At 58.3% G+C, this 25,521-nt stretch overlaps 1 protein-coding gene across 1 annotated transcript in view; it reads right to left on the bottom strand.

Annotated features, from left to right (window-relative positions):
• Positions 1-8,877: 8,877 nt before the first annotated feature.
• The window catches only part of LOC103072656 (lateral signaling target protein 2 homolog), a 17,386-nt gene continuing 742 nt past the window's right edge, over positions 8,878-25,521 (bottom strand). Inside the window, exons 2-6 of the mRNA XM_007471632.1 lie at positions 24,764-24,921; positions 20,338-20,478; positions 11,576-11,713; positions 10,083-10,285; positions 8,878-8,971 (exon numbers count right to left, since the gene is read on the bottom strand). Of these exons, the coding sequence (XP_007471694.1) occupies positions 8,878-8,971; positions 10,083-10,285; positions 11,576-11,713; positions 20,338-20,478; positions 24,764-24,921 (734 nt within the window). The remainder of the gene's footprint in view (positions 8,972-10,082; positions 10,286-11,575; positions 11,714-20,337; positions 20,479-24,763; positions 24,922-25,521) is intronic.

Genomic DNA, 25,521 nt, shown 5'->3' on the forward strand with positions numbered 1-25,521 from the left:
GGTGAGAGGTGAGGGAGGTGAGGGAGGTGAGGAGGTGAGAGGTGAGGGAGGTGAGGAGGTGAGGAGGTGAGGAAGTGATGAGGTGAGAGGTGAGGGAGGTGAGGAGGTGAGAGGTGAGGGAGGTGAGGGAGGTGAGAGAGGTGAGGAGGTGAGGAGGTGAGGAAGTGATGAGGTGAGAGGTGAGAGAGGTGAGGAGGTGAGAGGTGAGGGAGGTAAGGAGGGGAGAGGTGAGGGAGGTGAGGGAGGTGACGAGGTGAGAGGTGAGGGAGGTGAGGAGGTGAGAGGTGAGGGAGGTGAGGAGGTGAGAGGTGAGGGAGGTGAGGGAGGTGAGAGAGGTGAGGAGGTGAGGAGGTGAGGAAGTGATGAGGTGAGAGGTGAGAGAGGTGAGGAGGTGAGAGGTGAGGGAGGTGAGGAGGTGAGAGGTGAGGGAGGTGAGGAGGTGAGAGGTAAGGGAGGTGAGGAGGTGAGGAGGTGAGGGAGGTGAGAGGTGAGGGAGGTGAGGAGGTGAGAGGTGAGGGAGGTGAGGAGGTGAGAGGTGAGAGAGGTGAGGAGGGGAGGAAGTGATGAGGGGAGAGGTGAGGGAGGGGAGGAGGGGAGGGGGGGAGGGGGGGGAGGGAGGGGGGAGGGGGGGGAGGGAGGGGGGAGGGGGGGGAGGGAGGGGGGAGGGGGGGGAGGGAGGGGGGAGGGGGGGGAGGGAGGGGGGAGGGGGGGGAGGGAGGGGGGAGGGGGGGGAGGGAGGGGGGAGGGGGGGGAGGGAGGGGGGAGGGGGGGGAGGGAGGGGGGAGGGGGGGGAGGGAGGGGGGAGGGGGGGGAGGGAGGGGGGAGGGGGGGGAGGGAGGGGGGAGGGGGGGGAGGGAGGGGGGAGGGGGGGGAGGGAGGGGGGAGGGGGGGGAGGGAGGGGGGAGGGGGGGGAGGGAGGGGGGAGGGGGGGGAGGGAGGGGGGAGGGGGGGGAGGGAGGGGGGAGGGGGGGGAGGGAGGGGGGAGGGGGGGGAGGGAGGGGGGAGGGGGGGGAGGGAGGGGGGAGGGGGGGGAGGGAGGGGGGAGGGGGGGGAGGGAGGGGGGAGGGGGGGGAGGGAGGGGGGAGGGGGGGGAGGGAGGGGGGAGGGGGGGGAGGGAGGGGGGGGGGGGAGGTGAGGGAGGTGAGAGGTGAGGGAGGTGAGGGAGGTGACGAGGTGAGAGGTAAGGAAGGTGAGGAGGTGAGAGGTGAGAGGTGAAGGAGGTGAGGAGGTGAGAGGTGAGGGAGGTGAGGAGGTGAGAGGTGAGGGAGGTGAGGAGGTGAGAGGTGAGGGAGGTGAGGAGGTGGGAGGTGAGGGAGGTGAGGAGGTGAGAGGTGAGGGAGGTGAGGTGGTGAGAGGTGAGGGAGGTGAGAGAGGTCAGGAGGTGAGGAGGTGAGGAAGTGAGGAGGTGAGGAAGTGAGGAGGTGAGGAAGTGAGGAGGTGAGGAAGTGAGGAGGTGAGGAAGTGAGGAGGTGAGGAAGTGAGGAGGTGAGGAAGTGAGGAGGTGAGGAAGTGAGGAGGTGAGGAAGTGAGGAGGTGAGGAAGTGAGGAGGTGAGGAAGTGAGGAGGTGAGGAAGTGAGGAGGTGAGGAAGTGAGGAGGTGAGGAAGTGAGGAGGTGAGGAAGTGAGGAGGTGAGGAAGTGAGGAGGTGAGGAAGTGAGGAGGTGAGGAAGTGAGGAGGTGAGGAAGTGAGGAGGTGAGGAAGTGAGGAGGTGAGGAAGTGAGGAGGTGAGGAAGTGAGGAGGTGAGGAAGTGAGGAGGTGAGGAAGTGAGGAGGTGAGGAAGTGAGGAGGTGAGGAAGTGAGGAGGTGAGGAAGTGAGGAGGTGAGGAAGTGAGGAGGTGAGGAAGTGAGGAGGTGAGGAAGTGAGGAGGTGAGGAAGTGAGGAGGTGAGGAAGTGAGGAGGTGAGGAAGTGAGGAGGTGAGGAAGTGAGGAGGTGAGGAAGTGAGGAGGTGAGGAAGTGAGGAGGTGAGGAAGTGAGGAGGTGAGGAAGTGAGGAGGTGAGGAAGTGAGGAGGTGAGGAAGTGAGGAGGTGAGGAAGTGAGGAGGTGAGGAAGTGAGGAGGTGAGGAAGTGAGGAGGTGAGGAAGTGAGGAGGTGAGGAAGTGAGGAGGTGAGGAAGTGAGGAGGTGAGGAAGTGAGGAGGTGAGGAAGTGAGGAGGTGAGGAAGTGAGGAGGTGAGGAAGTGAGGAGGTGAGGAAGTGAGGAGGTGAGGAAGTGAGGAGGTGAGGAAGTGAGGAGGTGAGGAAGTGAGGAGGTGAGGAAGTGAGGAGGTGAGGAAGTGAGGAGGTGAGGAAGTGAGGAGGTGAGGAAGTGAGGAGGTGAGGAAGTGAGGAGGTGAGGAAGTGAGGAGGTGAGGAAGTGAGGAGGTGAGGAAGTGAGGAGGTGAGGAAGTGAGGAGGTGAGGAAGTGAGGAGGTGAGGAAGTGAGGAGGTGAGGAAGTGAGGAGGTGAGGAAGTGAGGAGGTGAGGAAGTGAGGAGGTGAGGAAGTGAGGAGGTGAGGAAGTGAGGAGGTGAGGAAGTGAGGAGGTGAGGAAGTGAGGAGGTGAGGAAGTGAGGAGGTGAGGAAGTGAGGAGGTGAGGAAGTGAGGAGGTGAGGAAGTGAGGAGGTGAGGAAGTGAGGAGGTGAGGAAGTGAGGAGGTGAGGAAGTGAGGAGGTGAGGAAGTGAGGAGGTGAGGAAGTGAGGAGGTGAGGAAGTGAGGAGGTGAGGAAGTGAGGAGGTGAGGAAGTGAGGAGGTGAGGAAGTGAGGAGGTGAGGAAGTGAGGAGGTGAGGAAGTGAGGAGGTGAGGAAGTGAGGAGGTGAGGAAGTGAGGAGGTGAGGAAGTGAGGAGGTGAGGAAGTGAGGAGGTGAGGAAGTGAGGAGGTGAGGAAGTGAGGAGGTGAGGAAGTGAGGAGGTGAGGAAGTGAGGAGGTGAGGAAGTGAGGAGGTGAGGAAGTGAGGAGGTGAGGAAGTGAGGAGGTGAGGAAGTGAGGAGGTGAGGAAGTGAGGAGGTGAGGAAGTGAGGAGGTGAGGAAGTGAGGAGGTGAGGAAGTGAGGAGGTGAGGAAGTGAGGAGGTGAGGAAGTGAGGAGGTGAGGAAGTGAGGAGGTGAGGAAGTGAGGAGGTGAGGAAGTGAGGAGGTGAGGAAGTGAGGAGGTGAGGAAGTGAGGAGGTGAGGAAGTGAGGAGGTGAGGAAGTGAGGAGGTGAGGAAGTGAGGAGGTGAGGAAGTGAGGAGGTGAGGAAGTGAGGAGGTGAGGAAGTGAGGAGGTGAGGAAGTGAGGAGGTGAGGAAGTGAGGAGGTGAGGAAGTGAGGAGGTGAGGAAGTGAGGAGGTGAGGAAGTGAGGAGGTGAGGAAGTGAGGAGGTGAGGAAGTGAGGAGGTGAGGAAGTGAGGAGGTGAGGAAGTGAGGAGGTGAGGAAGTGAGGAGGTGAGGAAGTGAGGAGGTGAGGAAGTGAGGAGGTGAGGAAGTGAGGAGGTGAGGAAGTGAGGAGGTGAGGAAGTGAGGAGGTGAGGAAGTGAGGAGGTGAGGAAGTGAGGAGGTGAGGAAGTGAGGAGGTGAGGAAGTGAGGAGGTGAGGAAGTGAGGAGGTGAGGAAGTGAGGAGGTGAGGAAGTGAGGAGGTGAGGAAGTGAGGAGGTGAGGAAGTGAGGAGGTGAGGAAGTGAGGAGGTGAGGAAGTGAGGAGGTGAGGAAGTGAGGAGGTGAGGAAGTGAGGAGGTGAGGAAGTGAGGAGGTGAGGAAGTGAGGAGGTGAGGAAGTGAGGAGGTGAGGAAGTGAGGAGGTGAGGAAGTGAGGAGGTGAGGAAGTGAGGAGGTGAGGAAGTGAGGAGGTGAGGAAGTGAGGAGGTGAGGAAGTGAGGAGGTGAGGAAGTGAGGAGGTGAGGAAGTGAGGAGGTGAGGAAGTGAGGAGGTGAGGAAGTGAGGAGGTGAGGAAGTGAGGAGGTGAGGAAGTGAGGAGGTGAGGAAGTGAGGAGGTGAGAGGTGAGGGAGGTGAGGAGGTGAGAGGTGAGGGAGGTGAGAGGTGAGGAGGTGGGAGGTGAGGGAGGTGAGGAGGTGAGAGGTGAGGGAGGTGAGAGATGAGGAGGTGAGAGGTGAGGGAGGTGAGGAGGTGAGAGGTGAGGGAGGTGAGAGGTGAGGAGGTGAGAGGTGAGAGGTGAGGGAGGGGAGGAGGTGAGAGGCGAGGGAGGTGAGGAGGTGAGAGGCGAGGGAGGTGAGGAGGTGAGAGGCGAGGGAGGTGAGGAGGTGAGAGGCGAGGGAGGTGAGGAGGTGAGAGGCGAGGGAGGTGAGGAGGTGAGAGGCGAGGGAGGTGAGGAGGTGAGAGGCGAGGGAGGTGAGGAGGTGAGAGGCGAGGGAGGTGAGGAGGTGAGAGGCGAGGGAGGTGAGGAGGTGAGAGGCGAGGGAGGTGAGGAGGTGAGAGGCGAGGGAGGTGAGGAGGTGAGAGGCGAGGGAGGTGAGGAGGTGAGAGGCGAGGGAGGTGAGGAGGTGAGAGGCGAGGGAGGTGAGGAGGTGAGAGGCGAGGGAGGTGAGGAGGTGAGAGGCGAGGGAGGTGAGGAGGTGAGAGGCGAGGGAGGTGAGGAGGTGAGAGGCGAGGGAGGTGAGGAGGTGAGAGGCGAGGGAGGTGAGGAGGTGAGAGGCGAGGGAGGTGAGGAGGTGAGAGGCGAGGGAGGTGAGGAGGTGAGAGGCGAGGGAGGTGAGGAGGTGAGAGGCGAGGGAGGTGAGGAGGTGAGAGGCGAGGGAGGTGAGGAGGTGAGAGGCGAGGGAGGTGAGGAGGTGAGAGGCGAGGGAGGTGAGGAGGTGAGAGGCGAGGGAGGTGAGGAGGTGAGAGGCGAGGGAGGTGAGGAGGTGAGAGGCGAGGGAGGTGAGGAGGTGAGAGGCGAGGGAGGTGAGGAGGTGAGAGGCGAGGGAGGTGAGGAGGTGAGAGGCGAGGGAGGTGAGGAGGTGAGAGGCGAGGGAGGTGAGGAGGTGAGAGGCGAGGGAGGTGAGGAGGTGAGAGGCGAGGGAGGTGAGGAGGTGAGAGGCGAGGGAGGTGAGGAGGTGAGAGGCGAGGGAGGTGAGGAGGTGAGAGGCGAGGGAGGTGAGGAGGTGAGAGGCGAGGGAGGTGAGGAGGTGAGAGGCGAGGGAGGTGAGGAGGTGAGAGGCGAGGGAGGTGAGGAGGTGAGAGGCGAGGGAGGTGAGGAGGTGAGAGGCGAGGGAGGTGAGGAGGTGAGAGGCGAGGGAGGTGAGGAGGTGAGAGGCGAGGGAGGTGAGGAGGTGAGAGGCGAGGGAGGTGAGGAGGTGAGAGGCGAGGGAGGTGAGGAGGTGAGAGGCGAGGGAGGTGAGGAGGTGAGAGGCGAGGGAGGTGAGGAGGTGAGAGGCGAGGGAGGTGAGGAGGTGAGAGGCGAGGGAGGTGAGGAGGTGAGAGGCGAGGGAGGTGAGGAGGTGAGAGGCGAGGGAGGTGAGGAGGTGAGAGGCGAGGGAGGTGAGGAGGTGAGAGGCGAGGGAGGTGAGGAGGTGAGAGGCGAGGGAGGTGAGGAGGTGAGAGGCGAGGGAGGTGAGGAGGTGAGAGGCGAGGGAGGTGAGGAGGTGAGAGGCGAGGGAGGTGAGGAGGTGAGAGGCGAGGGAGGTGAGGAGGTGAGAGGCGAGGGAGGTGAGGAGGTGAGAGGCGAGGGAGGTGAGGAGGTGAGAGGCGAGGGAGGTGAGGAGGTGAGAGGCGAGGGAGGTGAGGAGGTGAGAGGCGAGGGAGGTGAGGAGGTGAGAGGCGAGGGAGGTGAGGAGGTGAGAGGCGAGGGAGGTGAGGAGGTGAGAGGCGAGGGAGGTGAGGAGGTGAGAGGCGAGGGAGGTGAGGAGGTGAGAGGCGAGGGAGGTGAGGAGGTGAGAGGCGAGGGAGGTGAGGAGGTGAGAGGCGAGGGAGGTGAGGAGGTGAGAGGCGAGGGAGGTGAGGAGGTGAGAGGCGAGGGAGGTGAGGAGGTGAGAGGCGAGGGAGGTGAGGAGGTGAGAGGCGAGGGAGGTGAGGAGGTGAGAGGCGAGGGAGGTGAGGAGGTGAGAGGCGAGGGAGGTGAGGAGGTGAGAGGCGAGGGAGGTGAGGAGGTGAGAGGCGAGGGAGGTGAGGAGGTGAGAGGCGAGGGAGGTGAGGAGGTGAGAGGCGAGGGAGGTGAGGAGGTGAGAGGCGAGGGAGGTGAGGAGGTGAGAGGCGAGGGAGGTGAGGAGGTGAGAGGCGAGGGAGGTGAGGAGGTGAGAGGCGAGGGAGGTGAGGAGGTGAGAGGCGAGGGAGGTGAGGAGGTGAGAGGCGAGGGAGGTGAGGAGGTGAGAGGCGAGGGAGGTGAGGAGGTGAGAGGCGAGGGAGGTGAGGAGGTGAGAGGCGAGGGAGGTGAGGAGGTGAGAGGCGAGGGAGGTGAGGAGGTGAGAGGCGAGGGAGGTGAGGAGGTGAGAGGCGAGGGAGGTGAGGAGGTGAGAGGCGAGGGAGGTGAGGAGGTGAGAGGCGAGGGAGGTGAGGAGGTGAGAGGCGAGGGAGGTGAGGAGGTGAGAGGCGAGGGAGGTGAGGAGGTGAGAGGCGAGGGAGGTGAGGAGGTGAGAGGCGAGGGAGGTGAGGAGGTGAGAGGCGAGGGAGGTGAGGAGGTGAGAGGCGAGGGAGGTGAGGAGGTGAGAGGCGAGGGAGGTGAGGAGGTGAGAGGCGAGGGAGGTGAGGAGGTGAGAGGCGAGGGAGGTGAGGAGGTGAGAGGCGAGGGAGGTGAGGAGGTGAGAGGCGAGGGAGGTGAGGAGGTGAGAGGCGAGGGAGGTGAGGAGGTGAGAGGCGAGGGAGGTGAGGAGGTGAGAGGCGAGGGAGGTGAGGAGGTGAGAGGCGAGGGAGGTGAGGAGGTGAGAGGCGAGGGAGGTGAGGAGGTGAGAGGCGAGGGAGGTGAGGAGGTGAGAGGCGAGGGAGGTGAGGAGGTGAGAGGCGAGGGAGGTGAGGAGGTGAGAGGCGAGGGAGGTGAGGAGGTGAGAGGCGAGGGAGGTGAGGAGGTGAGAGGCGAGGGAGGTGAGGAGGTGAGAGGCGAGGGAGGTGAGGAGGTGAGAGGCGAGGGAGGTGAGGAGGTGAGAGGCGAGGGAGGTGAGGAGGTGAGAGGCGAGGGAGGTGAGGAGGTGAGAGGCGAGGGAGGTGAGGAGGTGAGAGGCGAGGGAGGTGAGGAGGTGAGAGGCGAGGGAGGTGAGGAGGTGAGAGGCGAGGGAGGTGAGGAGGTGAGAGGCGAGGGAGGTGAGGAGGTGAGAGGCGAGGGAGGTGAGGAGGTGAGAGGCGAGGGAGGTGAGGAGGTGAGAGGCGAGGGAGGTGAGGAGGTGAGAGGCGAGGGAGGTGAGGAGGTGAGAGGCGAGGGAGGTGAGGAGGTGAGAGGCGAGGGAGGTGAGGAGGTGAGAGGCGAGGGAGGTGAGGAGGTGAGAGGCGAGGGAGGTGAGGAGGTGAGAGGCGAGGGAGGTGAGGAGGTGAGAGGCGAGGGAGGTGAGGAGGTGAGAGGCGAGGGAGGTGAGGAGGTGAGAGGCGAGGGAGGTGAGGAGGTGAGAGGCGAGGGAGGTGAGGAGGTGAGAGGCGAGGGAGGTGAGGAGGTGAGAGGCGAGGGAGGTGAGGAGGTGAGAGGCGAGGGAGGTGAGGAGGTGAGAGGCGAGGGAGGTGAGGAGGTGAGAGGCGAGGGAGGTGAGGAGGTGAGAGGCGAGGGAGGTGAGGAGGTGAGAGGCGAGGGAGGTGAGGAGGTGAGAGGCGAGGGAGGTGAGGAGGTGAGAGGCGAGGGAGGTGAGGAGGTGAGAGGCGAGGGAGGTGAGGAGGTGAGAGGCGAGGGAGGTGAGGAGGTGAGAGGCGAGGGAGGTGAGGAGGTGAGAGGCGAGGGAGGTGAGGAGGTGAGAGGCGAGGGAGGTGAGGAGGTGAGAGGCGAGGGAGGTGAGGAGGTGAGAGGCGAGGGAGGTGAGGAGGTGAGAGGCGAGGGAGGTGAGGAGGTGAGAGGCGAGGGAGGTGAGGAGGTGAGAGGCGAGGGAGGTGAGGAGGTGAGAGGCGAGGGAGGTGAGGAGGTGAGAGGCGAGGGAGGTGAGGAGGTGAGAGGCGAGGGAGGTGAGGAGGTGAGAGGCGAGGGAGGTGAGGAGGTGAGAGGCGAGGGAGGTGAGGAGGTGAGAGGCGAGGGAGGTGAGGAGGTGAGAGGCGAGGGAGGTGAGGAGGTGAGAGGCGAGGGAGGTGAGGAGGTGAGAGGCGAGGGAGGTGAGGAGGTGAGAGGCGAGGGAGGTGAGGAGGTGAGAGGCGAGGGAGGTGAGGAGGTGAGAGGCGAGGGAGGTGAGGAGGTGAGAGGCGAGGGAGGTGAGGAGGTGAGAGGCGAGGGAGGTGAGGAGGTGAGAGGCGAGGGAGGTGAGGAGGTGAGAGGCGAGGGAGGTGAGGAGGTGAGAGGCGAGGGAGGTGAGGAGGTGAGAGGCGAGGGAGGTGAGGAGGTGAGAGGCGAGGGAGGTGAGGAGGTGAGAGGCGAGGGAGGTGAGGAGGTGAGAGGCGAGGGAGGTGAGGAGGTGAGAGGCGAGGGAGGTGAGGAGGTGAGAGGCGAGGGAGGTGAGGAGGTGAGAGGCGAGGGAGGTGAGGAGGTGAGAGGCGAGGGAGGTGAGGAGGTGAGAGGTGAGGGAGGTGACGAGGTGAGAGGTGAGGAGGTGAGGGACGTGAGGAGGTGAGGGGGAGGGAGGAGAAAGGAGGCGAGAAGGTGAGGAAGTGATGAGGTGAGAGGTGAGGGAGGTGATGAGGTGAGCATGGAGCCCTTCTCAACCACGTCAGCTCCACCTCAAGGGTCTCGGCCCAGAGAAAGGGGACACTGGGGTTGAGGTAGTTGTGTGTGTGGAGGCCCCGTGGCACATGCACATGGTGCCCCTGTCCCGCTGCAGCCCTCACCCAGGCCCGGGGCAGCGGGAGCCCCGCCATTCCCGGGTGGCCTCACCTCTCCACCGTCTCACAGAACAGCACGATGACCTCCTGCTGCACGTAGTACTCCCGCGGGGACTTCACGGGCACCATGGCCGACACGTAGCTGCAAACAGAGAGAAGGGAGTGAGGGCCACCTGGTGTCTCCCGAAACCAATGGTGTATTAACTGACAACCAAATGAGGTCCCTCCAACTGCAGCCCGGCTGCATCTCAGCAGCTTCATAAACACCCCCCCGCCACCCCAGCATCACCGTTTATATTTTGAGCCAAAGCTCCTCCCAGGGTCAGGCCTCAAGCAGCACCTCCTTGGGTCCCACAGCCCTGTCCACCCCGGAACCGCCACTGCCCACTGCCCCGACGGTCCCTAGCCTCGAGGTAGTGAATGACCCTGTGCAGGGCGGGCGGACAACCCCTGGGCCCCCACGCAGGGCAGGGCCAGGGGGCTCCACCCACTCCCCAGCTGAGAACATTTTTCTGTCACTAACTATTTTTTCTTGTTATGAAAGCTCAGTTGGAAAGATGTGGAGCAGACAGAGCCGGCCGAAACTATTAAGCTCATTTGTGGCGCCCACTCCCTGGAGAACCGGCTGGAATGCCTGCCTTCCTTCTGGGGCCCACACGGCACAGGACGGACAGTTTTCATTAACCGGGCCACCGTGGACGGGCTCTGGGGTTCTGCTTCTCATCTACCTCCAGCGTCTCCGTGTCTGTGGACACCGCGCAGGCCCCTCCCCGCAGTCCCGGGTCCTCCACAGCCCGATCTGTGAGGGCCCCAAGGACCACGCCAAGTCCTTTGCCCCGGGCGGGCGGGCACGCCCCAGGGAGCTAGTGGGGGTGCGGAGGGCAGACCCGCTGAGCTGGAGAGGCGCCCCCCTCACCCCACGGAGCTGGGGGCCCCAGCAGGCCCCCAGGGGCCTCCGCTTCCTCCTGGCTCCTGCTGCGTCCCACGTCCGGGCACAGAGACGTGCTGGGGGCGGGGCGTTGTGCTGACCTTGACCTTCACCCGCGGGACCACCATTGGCAGAGGTGCAGGGCGGGACCCGGCGTCCCCTGCGTCCCTGGGTCGCCTCTGCCCGCCTCCGCCCCTCCCCCGCGACGGCCCGGAACCAGCCCGCGCCTCCCTCCGCGGAGTTTTCCTGCTGCAGACGTAGAGCCGGCGGAGCTGCCCGCCCCCAGCCCTCCCCGCGGGGCGAAGGGTTAGGGTTCCTCGGTCACCTCAGCTCGAACTCGGCGAACAGCACGTCGAAGTGCCTCAGCGCCTCCCGCATCTTCTCCGTGTAGGTGTTGAGGTCCCGCAGCGCCTGGTCGCGGAGGGCGCCTCGCACGTCCTCCAGGCTGCGGGTCAGCTCCTTGGCCAGCGGCCGCATGGCCATGCTCTCCAGCTCGCGGTTCATGATGATGGAGCCAGCGGCCAGGCACTGCGGGCGGCAGAGAGCGTCAGGGAGGCCCCACCCGCGTGTCCTCGGCGCCCGGAGCGTGCGAGCTTCCGGAACCCACGACAGCGGGCGCTGAGAAAGGACCCCCCCACGGCGCCCGAGAAGACTGTACAGCCAGAGGTGGGACCGGAGGGCAGAGCAACGGCGGGGCTGGAGCGCCTCATCCCAGAGCCGCCTCCTGGGCCTCCCTTCCGGGAGCCCCTCCCTCATATTCCTGCCCCCCTCCCCCCTCCGCTCTGGGGGGCCTGCTCCCTCCTGGTTTCTCTTAGATGCAGAGCCATCATGGCGGTGAGAACAAATGCCCTCGGGTTTGGGGGCTCCATGCAGGGGCCTCCGGGCCATGTGACTCCTGTCCCCTCCCCACCCGGCCCACAGACGCCAGGTTCCGGCCGTACTCCAGGTCCACCGCACCAGGACTGACCGCGACTCCCCAGGAAATCCAGGCGTTCTAAGAAGCAGATGCCTCGTGTCCATAAAGGCTCCCTGCATCACCTCATGGCTTGCACAGCTGCCCCTGCCCCTGGGACCCGCTTTGCAGAGCTGAGCACTGAGGCTGGGGGGAGAGACGGCCTACTCAGGGCCCCAGCAGGCACGCCCAACCAGGTGCGGCTCAGAGGAGCCGGGTGGAATGGGCTGGAAGGGGGCAGCCGGTGGGCACGAGGGCCCGGCAGCGTGGGGGAGGGGGGAATTCCAGGAGTCCTGCAGAGCTGAGGCGGGGAGGACGGGGCAGCGCACGCCCCTAGGGTCCCGAGAGCAAGGCCAAGGGGTCGTCTGGGTGTCCCACGGGTCACCACTGGCTGGGGTGAGGCTGGTCCTGCCTCCCCGGGCGGGCACCTCCCTCCCGTGCCTCAGGTTCCTCCTCGGGAGGTGAAGGCCAAGATCGGAGGGGCTCTGTGAGTGGCGGCTGGAGTGTGGGCCAGGGCGCAGCCGCCCCGCCCCGCAAGAAGAAACAGTCCTGCGGGTGCAGGACCGGCAGTGCTGTTCCGAATACCAGCATTATTGTAATAAAGAACCGCTTTTAGGCCCTACGTGTCTGGGGGCCTGAGAACCTCATAGAAATCGCGTGTGAGGCCTCGTGTCTATATTTGCTTGTGTATAGTTTCCAGGGAGCATGTTCTCGCCTGCCCGCCACCCGACAGGCTCAGCACCGTCTGTAACCCTTGGAGGAGAAGCCGGGCCCTGCACCTGTAGGTGCGCACAGGTGAGCCCTGTAGAGAGACAGCGGGACAATGCCCAGCACCGTGACCCCGGACCCCGGCGGCCACCCACTACCTCAGCGCCAAACCAGAGCTGGCCGGCCAGGTTGTCGTGCCGGATCTCCTCGGGGAACTTGACACAGAAATCCCGTGGGGCGCGGTCCTGGGGGATGCACGCATCCATGATCTGGTTAATGATGTTTAACACGTTGTCCTGAAACAGAAACAGGAAGTGCGCTAAGACGCAGCTCCAGCTGGCGGCTGACAGGACTGCTTGGCAAGTCGGAGAAGCAAGCCCAGTGCAGGTTAGGATGACGGGGTGATGTGGTAGCACACGTGGGCCTGCTCTGCAACTGCTACCAGGAGCTCAAACTTTCCAGAAGTAACCAGAGTGAAGAGCACCCCCTTCCCCACGTCCAGGTGTCTAGAGCACCCGCCACGAGGGCTGAGGGCGCTTCCCACGTCAGTCACCAAGTTCACGGTGCCTCGCCCTTTGTGACGGCTGTACCTTTCCCTGCTGACCCGCGCACCTGGGCTCCCTGCAGCCTCAGCCACGATGACCGCCCCGAGCATCTCTCTGAACTCCTGTACACAAATTTCTTAGGAGAGAGCTGGAGAAATGGAATTGCTAGGTGGACAGACACACAAAAAGTGGATTTTCACCACCCACTTGCTGTGCTGCTTTGATTAACATATAAGCCTGTGTCACCCTGGGCATGATCGCGACACAGGCAAGACTGCTGTCGGGACAGACATCACTAGGAGACCACGTGTAAGACTGGTCTTCTCAAACGTGTTTTACTGCATCTTAAATTACATCCCATTCTTTTCTCAAAACTGTCCTGTTCTTTAAACGTCTACCATCCATTCAGTAGAATTGTAAGAATGTTGAAAGTTTAGTTTGTTTCTTTAATTTGTTAACGGTAAGATTAATACCCATTCATCCCAGAGAAACTGGAAACATGGGAAAGTGGAGGGGCAGGGAATGTCCTTGGGACAGTGACTGCAGGTGGGGACAGTGACTGCAGGTGGCATGCTTCCTTCCGGTTCTCGTCCCCGTGGGCTGCTTCCCATCAGCAGCACGGTTGGGATCATCTGTGGACGTAATTTTGTACTCTGCTGCTGTCACTTACTGTTGGGACGTGTTATTATCACTTTCCACAAATCCAGCTTGTGACGGGGAGCCACGTAAGATTCCAGCACACGGACCATCCTTTTAACTCCCTGCTTCCTCTTCTGCTGGACATTTACGTCATTTGTAATTTACCGTGAGTAGCGCAATCACCACTGCGGTGCCTGACACTGAATCTTGGGTTTAGTCCCTCAGAATCCACTCATCCCTAGGAGTAGCATTACAAAGTCAAAGAGTGTGAAGTGCATTCATAGGCCCTAATTACATTCCACCGAGTTGCCTTCCAAAAAAAGACAGCACACCCTCACCCTCAGCGATTTCGTATCTCAACAGTCCTCTCCACCCTCTGAGGCTTGAGTTTCATTTTTCTTAGGCAGTAGATGTGAGCGGGAAGCATGACTTTCTAATGCAAACAACTGATGCACTAAATTCTGAAGGAAATTCTGCACCATAAGGAAATCGCACAAAACATAAAAATAAATCCAACCAACATCAAGTGGTCCTACTGTCAGCTCTGTTTAAAAGGTTTTCTGGGTGGGCAGGTCTCTTTCTCACGATTCAACGAAGTAATGAACAAATGGCAAAAATAACAGCAAGTGCTCAGACAACGTCAGCTGGTATTGAGAGCCAGGAATCTTAGCCCAGCAAGGTGGCAGGGCTCACCCAAAGCTGTGTGGCTTTTTTTTTTTTTTTTTTTTTTTTTGGGGTACGTGGGCCTCTCACTGTTGTGGCTTCTCCCATTGCGGAGCACAGGCTCCGGACACGCAGGCTCAGCGGCCATGGCTCACGGGCCCAGCCGCTCTGCGGCATGTGGGATCTTCCTGGACCGGGGCACTAACCCGTGTCCCCTGCATCGGCAGGCAGACTCTCAACCACTGCGCCACCAGGGAAGCCCTGTGTGGCCTTTTAGTGGCAGTGATCCCACCCTGCCCAGCCCCAGGATGGCAGCTGCCTGAGGGTGAGGGCTTTTTTCCTGCACTGATGGGTCCCCAGTGATAGAGCAGTGCTGAACACACAGTGTCCCTCAACGGACGTTTACTGGGGCATCCAATTCCAACCAAGGTGGAGCGATGTGCATGAAATTTACCTCTTCAAACAACAATAATGGAAGCAAATGAGACAGCGGTTCTCCAGACACTGGACATCAAGCAATAAGTGATCCCAGAGAAGAGAAACAAACGAGATGGGAGCTATGACTGCCTAACTCACTGCCTGGAGGGAATTTTCAGGTCGTGGCACAGACAGAGGGTACCCACGTGGGACCCAGCAAACTCCCTAGTTGAAGAGATATAGAGCTGAGAGCCCGGGGAGACCAAGGCAGCCAGAATCCAGAGGACAGAGTAGCAGACATAAGTGAGCTGCCCAGGGAGACAGCCTCTGGGGAGGTCCCTGAGTATTCAGCTGGGCACAGGGCCGAAGAGTAGAGAAGTTCACGGTTCACAGGGCATTGGGTAGGTACCCGAAAGTGTCTTGCCTCAGTAGCAGACTATTCTTAGCCCCAGACTAAACAGCTCTGATCCTGCCTAACACCTTAAAGAAACAGGATGCAAAAGGATCAAACCATTTCTAAGTAACCAAACTGTATCACAGAACAAAGCTCAAAAAGTTTATGGAAAAACAAAAATATTCAGCTCTCAGCAAGATAAAATTCCCAAGGTCAGGCATCCAATTAAAAAATTGCCAGGCTTGGGCTTCCCTGGTGGCGCAGTGGTTGAGAGTCCGCCTGCCGATGCAGGGGACATGGGTTCGTGCCCTGGTCCAGGAGGATCCCACATGCCGCGGAGCGCCTGGGCCCGTGAGCCATGGCCGCTGAGCCTGCGCGTCCGGAGCCTGTGCTCCGCAACGGGAGAGGCCACAACAGTGAAAGGCCCGCGTACCGCAAAAAAAAAAAAAAGAAAAATTACCAGGCTTGGGCTTCCCTGGTGGCATGTGGTTAAGAATCCACCTGCCAATGCAGGGGACACGGGTTCGAGCCCTGGTCCGGGAAGATCCCATATGCCACAGAGCAACTAAGCCCATGCACCACAACTACTGAGCCTGCGCTCTAGAGCCCGCGAGCCACAACGACTGAAGCTTGCGTGCTGCAACTACTGAAGCCCGCGCTCCTAGAGCCCATGCTCCACAACAAAGAGAAGCCACCGCGATGAGAAGCCTGCGCACCGCAATGAAGAGTAGCCCCCGCTCACTGCAACTAGAGAAAGCCCATGTGCAGCAACAAAGACCCAACGCAGCCAAAAATAAATAAATAAATAAATTTTTAAAAAATTATTTTAAATATTACCAGGCTTGCAAAGAATTAAGAAAATATGACACATGATGCAAAGAAAAAGCAACCCATCGAAACCAACCCAGACCTGACAGAGGTGATAGAACAGGGGATGAAGGTAGCTGTCATAACTGACTTGTGTGTGTTCAGAAAGTTACGTAGAATCAATGAAGAAACAAAAAGGTCTCAAACGGATCCAGAGACAAAACTTACAGTATCTGAGGTGAAAACAACAATACACTGGATGGGATTAACCTCAGATTAGACAGGTCAGAAAAAAAGAACAATAAACTTGGAGACATAGCAATGGAAACTTCCCAAATTTATCAGAGAGAAAATACCAATAATAATAATAGACCGTCAGTGAGTTCTGGGACAACCTCAATATGTCAAAATACGTATAATTTAAGACCCAAGAGAAGAACTGAAACAAAAAAATATGTGAAGGAATAGTGACTAATTTTTTCCCCAAATTTAATGACAACTATAAACTCACAGATCCAAGAAGTTCAATGAACCCTAAGCACAGGAAACACAAAGAAAGCGATACAAAGTCACAGCATAATCAAACTGATGAAAACTAATAAAAAGAGAAAATCTCACAAGTAGCAAGAGAAAAAACTGTACATACGAGGAACAAAGGTAAGACGACGTTAGCGTTCTCACTGGAAACAATGCAAGTGAGAAGAGTGGAAGAACATCTTTCAAGTATTGAGGGAAAATGATAACTTAGGATTCTAAACCCAGCAAAAATGGCTTTCCAAACTGATGGCAAGATAAGAATTCATGACCAGCAGACTCGCACTACAGAAAACACTAAAGAAAGTCTTGCGTGCAAAAGGAAAAAGACATCAGATGGAAACTGAGATCTTCACGAAGGAACAGAGAGACCAGAAAGGGCGACTGCACGGGAAAAATGCAAGATCCTTTATTATTGTTTAATTTTCTCTACAAAAAATTTGACTGTTTAAACAAAAACACTGACAATATAGTGTGAGTCTGAACACATGTAAGACGAACACGTATGACAGAAAGACATAAGACTACTTTCAAAGAGTTCCATACCACCTCACACATACGGTAGGAACCTTACAGGGGCTGATCCCATCTGTCCCTCCCGGATCAGCTGCTGTTACTGATGCTGTTGCTGTGGGTGATGGGGCGGACAGTAATAAAAACAGTTAATAAAATCTAAATGTAATTTACCACATCAACAAACTAAGAGGAAAGGAGAACACACGATAACCTCAACAGACACAGAGCATTTGAAAAAAATCCAACATCCATCCATTCCTGATAAAACTCTCAGAAAGCTATGAATAGACAACTTCCTCAGCCTGAAAAAGAGCATCTATGAAAACCCTACGATAGCTAACATCACACTGAATGGTGAAAAACTCAATGCTTTTCCCAAAATTGATCTATAGATTAAATGCGATCCCAATCAAAAACTCAGGCCTTTTTGTAGACATCTACAAGCTGTTTTTATGTTTCATTTGGAAATGCAAAGAACCTAGAACAGCCACAACAACTTTGAAATAGAAGAACAAAGTTGGAGATCTGAGGCCCTCTGATTTTACAACTTACTTTAAACCTACCATAATTAAGACAGTGTGATACTGGCCTTAGGACAGATCAGCGGAACAGACTAGAGAACCCAGAAATAGACCCACACACAGATATGGACAAATGATTTTCAACAAATGTGCAAGAACAATTTAGTACAAAAAGGACAGTCTTTTCAGTGAGAAAGGATGATCTTTCAACAAATGATGCTGGAACAATTGAAAATTCATTTGCAAAAAAATATGAATGTTGGTTGAAAGCTCACACCATATACTCAAGTTAGGTCAACATGGATGAGAGACCTAAATATAAAAACCTCACAACTACTGAAGCCCGTGTGCCTAGAGCCCGTGCTCCACAACAAGAGAAGCCACCACAGTGAGAAGCCCGCGCACCACAAGGAAGAGTAGCCACCGCTTGCCGCAACTAGAGAAAGCCCGCGTGCAGCAACAGACCCAACGCAGCCAAATAAATAAATATAAAACCTTTCTTTCCTTCTGAAAGAAAATGAGAAGGTTTGATGACCTTGGGTTAGACGAAGATTTCTTAGATATGACACCAAAAGGATGATCTATATAAGGAAAAAATAGGTAAATTGGGCTTCATCAAAATTTGAAACTTAGGCTCTTCAAAAAACTGCTAGGAGAATGACAAGATACTCCACAGACTGGGAAAAAATGTTCGCAAATCATTGTCTGATAAGGGATTTAGTGTCCTCACGTAGTCGTCCCCCTGTGCCTTTCTGTGTCCTAACTGCCTCTTCTTGTAAGGACACCACTCAGATTGGATCAGGGCCCACCCCGGTGACCTCATTTTACCTTAATCAGCTCTTTAAGGGCTCCATCTCCAAATGCAGTCACACCTGAGGCGCTATGAGTTAGGGCTTCAACACATGAATTTGGGGCGGAGGCGGGGACACACTTCAGTGCATAACAACAACCCAGAATTCATTTCATCCTACTGCGCCATCAGAATGATTTCTTAAATCCTTTATGATTTTCTGAAGCAAGAAGGAAAATGAAAACCCGTGCAAAAGTCATCAGAAACCACCTGCACACTCATGTGTGCCCCAGTCCACAATTTTCCTGAAGAAAGTTTAGTTTATGCAAAGGCGCGTTACTTAGATTCCTTCTAACTGGGATGAGAGTCAGCCCAGCGAGGCTGAACCCACCTGCCTCACCCTCCACAGGGCCGCATGGCAGGAGCAGCTGCGGTTCACTGGGCCTCTGCTGCGTGCCTGGTCAGGCTGGAGACTTAGCTAGAAGACCCCATTTCGGGTCAGAAGGTTCAAAACACCACACGCAGCGTGGCACCAGCCTGTCCAGCTGACCCCAGACAGAAGGTATGACCTGAGCGGCACTGAGACCAACGTGAGGACCCGCAGGGGCCCCCGGAAAGCAGAGCCAGGCCAGGCTGGCATTGCCATGCGTGCTCTGCACAGATGCCCCCTGCTCAGCTGAGGCTCCACCTGGTCTGATGGGACCTGGGAGGCCTGAGGTGCCCCTGACAGGGGGCTGAGCCACTACCCAGGGCCGAGAAATTCATGACCTCTGGGTACTTGGCGGGGGCGTCCACATCCTCTAGAACTGACTTACAGGTGCTGGGAACTTCGGGGGATGGGGGACCAGCTAAATCTGGAGTTGGGTGACCTCCCCAGGGCAACCGTGCTCTAAAATCAAGGCCAGCAAGTGACCCGGCAGAGTGGGCTGGAGCCAGCCGCCTCCGTCAGATCAGCACGTTATCTCGGTTCTCGTGCTGTGATCACACACATCACCCCGTGCTCTCGGCCTTTGTCGAAGCCCCTCCCTGACCACAACGGCCTGCCAAATGCCCACCTCCCCTGCGCCTGCCTGGCTCCCTCCTATGACATCATCCACCCTCTGCCCAGGGGCACCTCTGCAAGTAAGCGCTGTTGAATGAATGAATGAATGAACAAATAAACTGGCAGCATCATGAAGGTCAATGAAAATTAGAAATGGCAAAATGCCTGTTTTGGGGAGTTCTCTGGTGGTCTAGTGGTTAGGATTCCGGGCTTTCAGTGCCATGACCCTGATTCAATCCCTGGTTGGGGAACTGAGATCCCACAAGCCGATCGGCACAGCCAAAAAAAAAAAAAAAAAAAGTACCTGTTTCAAGAGAGGTGTTAGAAATAAAAGTGACTTTCCAACCTAAATAGCTGAGCTTTGTAGAAATTCACTGTAGTGTGAGCCCCTGACAAAACAAGGAGCCCCAGTAACTGGCCAGTGAAACAAATGTGAGAGTGACAAGCCTTTATGAAGTTACGGTACACACGGGGAGGCTCACTTTGGCGCCTCTTCTAAGTCCGTTTTCCTGGGGCGGGCAGCTGAGTACAGAGCCAGAACCCAGGATGCCTCAGCCATAACTTTCAGCCACGCGTTGGTGGGGAGAGGAGTCCTCCCAGCGGGCCTGGCTGCCGCCCTCTGCGAGGCCTGCGTGCGAGGCTGGCCCTGGGCTGGCGTCCGGGAGCTGGGGTGTCGGGATGGACGGCTCCGGGGGGCTCCCTTGGCCTCCCCTGCTGTGTCTGTGCTGACACCCTTCCCCCTTCCCCGGGGCTGGAGTTCAGTGTGTGCCCGACAGAGGGGCCTGCGGACCCCCAATGAGAGCTCCGGTTCTGTGTCTCTGATGAGCTTCCCTGGGGACAGCGTGTCGCTGGGGGTGGAACGCAGCCCATGTGACTCCACGGGACGGGGTTCTGGAAGCTGGCGCCTCTTTCCTCTGGACCTCGGCCCCAGGCCCTCTCCCTTTGGTGGTTCTGCTTCACAGCCTTTCACTGTGATGGATCAGAGCCTTGAGTATATGTGAGCCCTGTGTGTCCTCCTGCTGGAAGCCCAGGGTGGCTTTGGGGACCCCGACACAGGGGTCTTCAGAGAGCAGTGAGAAGTGAAAGATGCTTGTGTCGCTATGTGAGCGTGAACTACTTTAGCTGATTTTTATGATTCGTTTCTCGACGTTTTCAAAGTGGCCTCACACGCATCCAGTCCCAGGGCCGTCCCCCCTCTCTGATTTCCCCAGCCGAGGCTCTGCAAGGCACAAGCCGAGTTTCACCCCACTAGGTCACTCTGTGTAACATGCAGTTACAATAGCCAGTGAGCGGGCATAAGTGGCCTTGGGAGTAAACAGTCCCCTGCAGGGAGCCCCACCCTGTGGTGGGGGGAGGGGGCAGAGAGAGGCCTCCTCGCTGCCAGCGGTGGGCGAGCTGAGGGCCAGGAAGGACATCCTCCGGTGGGGAAGCAGGGCATCGACAGACCAGCCAGTCAGGAGACCCTCCTGTCCCCTTGGTCCCTGGACCCTCCTGAGAGATGGGAATGGGACGGGGTGTACTCTTCCCGCCCCCTCAAGGAGTCTGTAAGAACCCTTGATGCTTGAAACACACGATGGGACATTTGCTTCCCCGACCCACCCCTGTGATCTAGGACGCACAGCCCTCACCTCCCCGGTGGAGGGACTCAGACTGGTGGGCTGAATACACCGAGAAGGTTCTGGAACTTGGTGAACGACCCAGACGGTCACTTGACAAAACTTGCTTCATCCACGTGCTCTCGTGCTGGTGAAGCCTCCCGGGTTCAGGGAACCGAGAGGAATTCCCAGCATGGTGTCCAGGACCAGCTGAACCCTACAGCAGGAGGTCGCCACCCTGCCAGCTCCCCGGCGGCCCCGCGGGCCGTCGTCCCCTTCCCCGTGCCGGCTCCTCGTCCTCCCACGGTCCTCTCCGAGGGTGTCCCGCGAACCCGCCCCTTCCAGCCTGCTCTTGTCCCTGGGATGTCCCCCCCCCCCGCCCCACTCCGGTCCGGTTTCCCCCCCTGAGACGGCTCCCCTGGCCCGCGCCCTCCTTCCCCTCCGTCCCGCCGCTCACCTGGCAGGAGCGGAACTGGCTGACGAGCAGCGTGCAGCGCTGGGGGTCCTTCCGCCCGTCCAGACTGTCCAGCTCGGCGGCCACCTGGCTCAGCTCCTCGTCCGCGTGGTAGAACTGCGCCAGCAGCTGCGGGTCCGACCGCTGCGGGGAGAGAGCGGGTGAGCGCCGCCCGGGGGGCGTGGCCTTGTCCCCACCGTGGGCGGGGCCGTCACCCCGCCGGCTCCCCCGAGGCCCCGGGGGCGGGGAGACGGACCCCAGACGAGGGCTGGGGGGGGCCGGGGCGCGGGACGGTGGAATCAGCGCTCAGAAAGGAGCTTTAGTCCTAAACTAAGCTGAAGGGATGAAGGCGGCCGCTGAAGGAAGGGCGCGGCCCGCTCCCCAGCCTCCCCCCAGCGCTCGGCCCAGTTTCCACGACCCAGGAGGTGCGGGGCTTTGTGGCGGGAAACGCTTCTCTCAGAGGCTCACCTCCCGGGAAAGGCACGGGGCGTTCTTCTGATTCTGGGTCTTCAGGCGTAACCCCACCCTTGGAGCGAAGGCCCAGCTCCGTGCGCCTCCGCCCGTCCTGCCGGCCTCCCGACCCTCCAGCCCCGCCGGCCACGTGCTGTCCTGTCCACGCGCTCACGCCCACCCCAGGCCTCCGCGCTGTGCTCCCTCCAGCCGATGTGCCAAAGGATGTCCCCTTGGATCTGGGTCTCCAGGATTAGGACAAGCCCTCGGGAAGGGTTGCTAAGCCCTCAAACATGTTTTTATAAAAGGTGCCCTTCGTGATGGGACAGAGAAAGACAGAAGAGAAGGAAAGACACCCAATCAACCCTCGGTTCCCTCCTTTTTCTACCTAAGAATCAGCACATGGCTGTCTTTACACCCTACATTTTGTTGAACATAAGGTAACTTATTTTTGTAATTTCTCAGCTCACTGCTCGATGGAGCTCGGGTTCCGCCCCCTCCCCCTACGTGGCTCTTCCCAGGGTGGTTCTTTCCTCCAATCAGGGGACTTGGTTATTCATCAGTGCCTGACTCTGGGTCACTCGCGATGCTGGCCCAAACCCCTGGGGTGGTGAGTAAGCCCCTCAGGTAGGCTGAGCCGACCTTGGGCAGGGGGGAGGGGGGCTTCAGTGATTGGCCCAGGAGGCGGACATGTGACCCAGGCAGGGCCAATGGGAGACCTCCCTGGGACTTTTCCACAGGAGAGTGGCGGGGATTCACCGATCCGTGCACACACCCAGCAAAGGCACCTGAGCACCCACTGCCAAGGATGCAGGGCTAGGGACACGGCCAGGAATGGGGCAGGTCCAGACCCTGGCCCCCTCCATGGGCTCAGCTGACTCACGCCCAGGAGGGCCACCAGTGACCCCTCCCTGATGAGACAGGAACCAGGTTGGGGTCAGGGGCTGGCAGTACATTTTTGCCCCTTTCCTGTTGTGCTGACCGGAAGGAAAGACGGAAGGAGAGGGTCTGGGAGGTGGGGAGCCGGCTGACTCTGAATGGTGCCCTCACCCACTGTCCCTGCCACCCTGAGTCAAGCTTCCGCCACCCCGACCCACATCCCTCCATTAAGGCCCATTTGGACCCATTTCCCACCCTGGAGCCTCCTCTTAGTTTCAGAAGCTGGGAGGAGGGAGAGACACCCTTGCCCTCTGACCCCCCCAACCTGGGTTCAATCTCGTGCCTTCAGGGCCTGGAAGACACCTACATGGGGGAGAAGACAAAAGGGAGCAGTGGGGCTTGTGGAGAACTGGAAAGGGCCTGCCTGCCCGGGGAGAGGCCAGAGAAGAAAACAACAGCACCCAGTCCTGGAGGACCCCAGCCAACCCCCACGAGCCTTGCATGGGCTAAACGTCTCCGTGACTACGAACAGCCTCCCGCTCTCCCTGCGAAGGGCACGGGTGGGCGTGGTGGAATCTGCCACCTTGGAATCGATGCACAGAGACAAACCCTTTGGGCTCACCTTGCTTTGTTTTCAGTAAATCAAAGACCTTAAGAGCACACCTACGAATGTGTTGACCATTAGCAAAAAGAGAGCTGAGCGCACACACACACACACACACACACACACACACACACACACACACAGCAGAAACTAGAGAATAAAAAAAAAATTTTTAAACCTAACAATTATCTTTATTTTGTTGAGACACAAAAGATCTGTGTGGTTTTTAATTTTTTTTTTGATTTTTTTTTTTTTTTGGTTTTTAAATTTTAAGTGATATTCCGAGACAGCTTTCCAGCCCCCTCAGGACTGGCATTTCCAGAGAAGAATCAAAAGTTCCCTGTGTCTCCCGGGGGTGCCAAGGAGCAGCAGGAGAATCTTAACTGAGTGCGGCCGCCATACTCACCCGGACATCCCAGACACTAGGGAGACAGAACCTCCGGGCAGAAGTCCAGGAAATGAATGAACACAACTTACAAAACTCATTCTGTGCTGATTAACAGAATCCAAAAGAAAATTTTGGTGCTACGTTTCCATTTCTAAGTATGCAGAGAACGAAGCAAACACAGCAGTCTCCAGCCGGCTCATCACTCAGAACTAAATCGGTCCAGCAGGGCAGGGTCACCCTCAGGCCAGCTCGAAGGCCTGCCGACTGGAGGAAGGTAAAGATAGGAACAGGAACTCTCTCTCTTTGGTTTGAATCAGGCAGCCTCGTTCAACGACATTTAAAATCAAATTATAAATTAGACTTTTATTTATTTATTTTACATTTATTTATTTATATGGCAGCACCAGGTCTTAGTTGCGGCACGCAGGATCTTCGTGGCGGCGTGCGGGCTCTTAGTTGCGGTATGTGGGATCTAGTTCCCCGACCAGGGATCAAACCCCGGGCCCCCTGCGCTGGGAGCGCAGAGTCTTAACCACTGGACCACCAGGGAAGCCCCTAAATTAGACTTTTAAATGTCCCTAAGTAAAATGTCCACAGCAAAGAGAATCAATTGATATAAATACAAAGAAGTACTCACCCAATTTTGAAATAAAAACTATAAGAGAATAAAATAGAGCCCAGTAGGAATGTCTTGTTTGGCACACGATGTCAATGTTTTCTCAAAATAAATTCATAGCAATGACAGATTTCACTGTTACAAGACAAAAATAAAATTAATGAAGGTAGCATTTAGCTTAGGAGGTTAGAAGAGTAGTGAACAAGCAGCCCCAAAGAAGCCTCAAATACCCAAAAACACAGCAGTACTGAGTCAGTCCAAAGTGCAAAAGTTGACTAATTCAGAACTAATTTTGTAAAGCTGATGAAATTACCCATTGATTCAAACACCTGTTCTGCGATGCAGGATGGGGATGCGGGATGCAGATGTGAATGCAGATGTGGGATACAGGATGCAGGTGGGTGTGAGCTCAGGCCCCGCCCTCAGGAGTCCGTCTGAGCCAGGCATGTGACAATGCTGGAGGGACCCAGCCTTTGTGAGGCTGGCCAGCTGGGCTGCGGCAGAATGTGGCACGAACCACGAGTGTCCCTAGCCCGGTGCAGAGCACTGCTTGTGCCTCAGCGGGTACCACCCAGACCCCTCTGTGAGGTGGCCCAACATTGACCCAGATGGAGAAGACTAACGGCCAAGGTCACATCAGTGGACACGGCAGGGCTGGCGGCCAGCCCAGGTCTCATTCTAAGGATACTGAGGACCCCACGTGGGAGAGAGGAGGAGGTAAGAGTGACCAGGGCAGGATCCCTCTCACGCCTCTTGCTTCCCAAATAGGAAGTAAACACTGCAGCGGAAGAACCTTAGAAGGATGCCTTGTCACTGCAGGGCAGCAGCGCAGTCGCAGCCAAGCTCCAGGAAGGGAACAAGAAGAGAAGGCAGATGGTGGGACAGGTGGGCGGGACAGATGGCAGGGCAGGCAGCACGGCCAGGTCAGAAAGGACCAGCCCCCTCACACCCGCCTCGCAAGCTCAGCAATGGAGTGCAGCCCCGGTTGCGCAGAGTCCCAGCCCCCTGCCCCGCCAGCAGCCCCCCAGCAGCTGTCCCAGGACACGACCTGGGCTCCGAATGCTGGTTCCCGAGACGTACTACCCCACGGGACCCCCACCACCCTGAAACTCAGCAGAAGAGAGCCCTGTGGATCTCGCTGGACCCCCAGGTGGGCTTTTCAGCTGGACAGAGTGCAGGGAGCTCAGGCATGAGAGCTGGGTGCCTAAGAGGCCAGCCCAGGCCCTGGGCCTCGCTTGCACCAGTTTTCCAGTAAAGCCTCGGACTCCCCACTGCAACACCCAAATCCAAGAGCTTCGCAGAGAAACCAGCGAAAAGCCTCAAGTCACACACACTCTGAACCTGGCTGCTCCCTGTGCTGTGCGTCCGACCACCCGCTGATCCTCAGGCCCTGGGCACGGGAGAAGCTGACCAGGCCACACTGGACTGCCAAGGAAACCCACTGACCACTGGTCACCAGGGCTGGGACCCCTCACTTCCTCCAAACACTCACCCAGACCCTCCTGCGAGTCTCCACCACGCTTCTGTCCCCTCTGAGTCCTGGAGTGCCCGGATGGCCATGACCCATATCCCCAAGGTCGGCCTCGTCCACAGGAGTGCATCGGTACACCAGCGCTGACCTGGTGGCACCACCAGCCACCATCAGCGGATCTGGCGCCCCAGATAGGCACACACTCCTGTAGTCACATGGTGGCAGCCCTGTCATCTGGCCCGTGGATGGCTGGTGGCTGGTTCCTCCCGCCCCACCCCCACTCAACTGCCCCCTCCCCCGCCGAGGCTCCTCCACCAGGGCTCCCGCTGGGTGCCCCTCGGCCCCTGCTCTCTCTCAGGACTCGGGTACCTGCCCTCCCTGTGGCCTTCAAGCCTAGGTACGGAACCGACCAGAGGCACATCACCATGCCCGTAGTTCGCTCAGTCTGCCCAGCACCCCCCATCAGGGAGCCCCCGGGGCAACCAGCTGCTTCCTACCGAGGCTCGAGGGGGGCCCATCCCTGGTGGTTGTAGGAATTGGTGGGCAGGGTTCGGGTGCAGTTTAATCACAAAGATAACCACCCAGCGCTGAATGTGTGTCACCTAACTCCCCTAATCCAACAATTTACAGAAGGAAAATCTCAGGCTCAGAGAGCGAGATTCATAAATCCACCCAGTATCCCATACCCAATAAGCAGTCTCACCTGTCACTCGGCCCCCCGACAGAGGAAGGCCTTTTCCCGTGACTCACTTTCCCTACTGGCTCCTGCTGGGAGATGG

Source organism: Lipotes vexillifer, unplaced genomic scaffold (genome assembly GCF_000442215.2).
Source record: "Lipotes vexillifer unplaced genomic scaffold, Lipotes_vexillifer_v1.1 scaffold328, whole genome shotgun sequence".
NCBI lineage: Eukaryota > Metazoa > Chordata > Mammalia > Artiodactyla > Lipotidae > Lipotes > Lipotes vexillifer.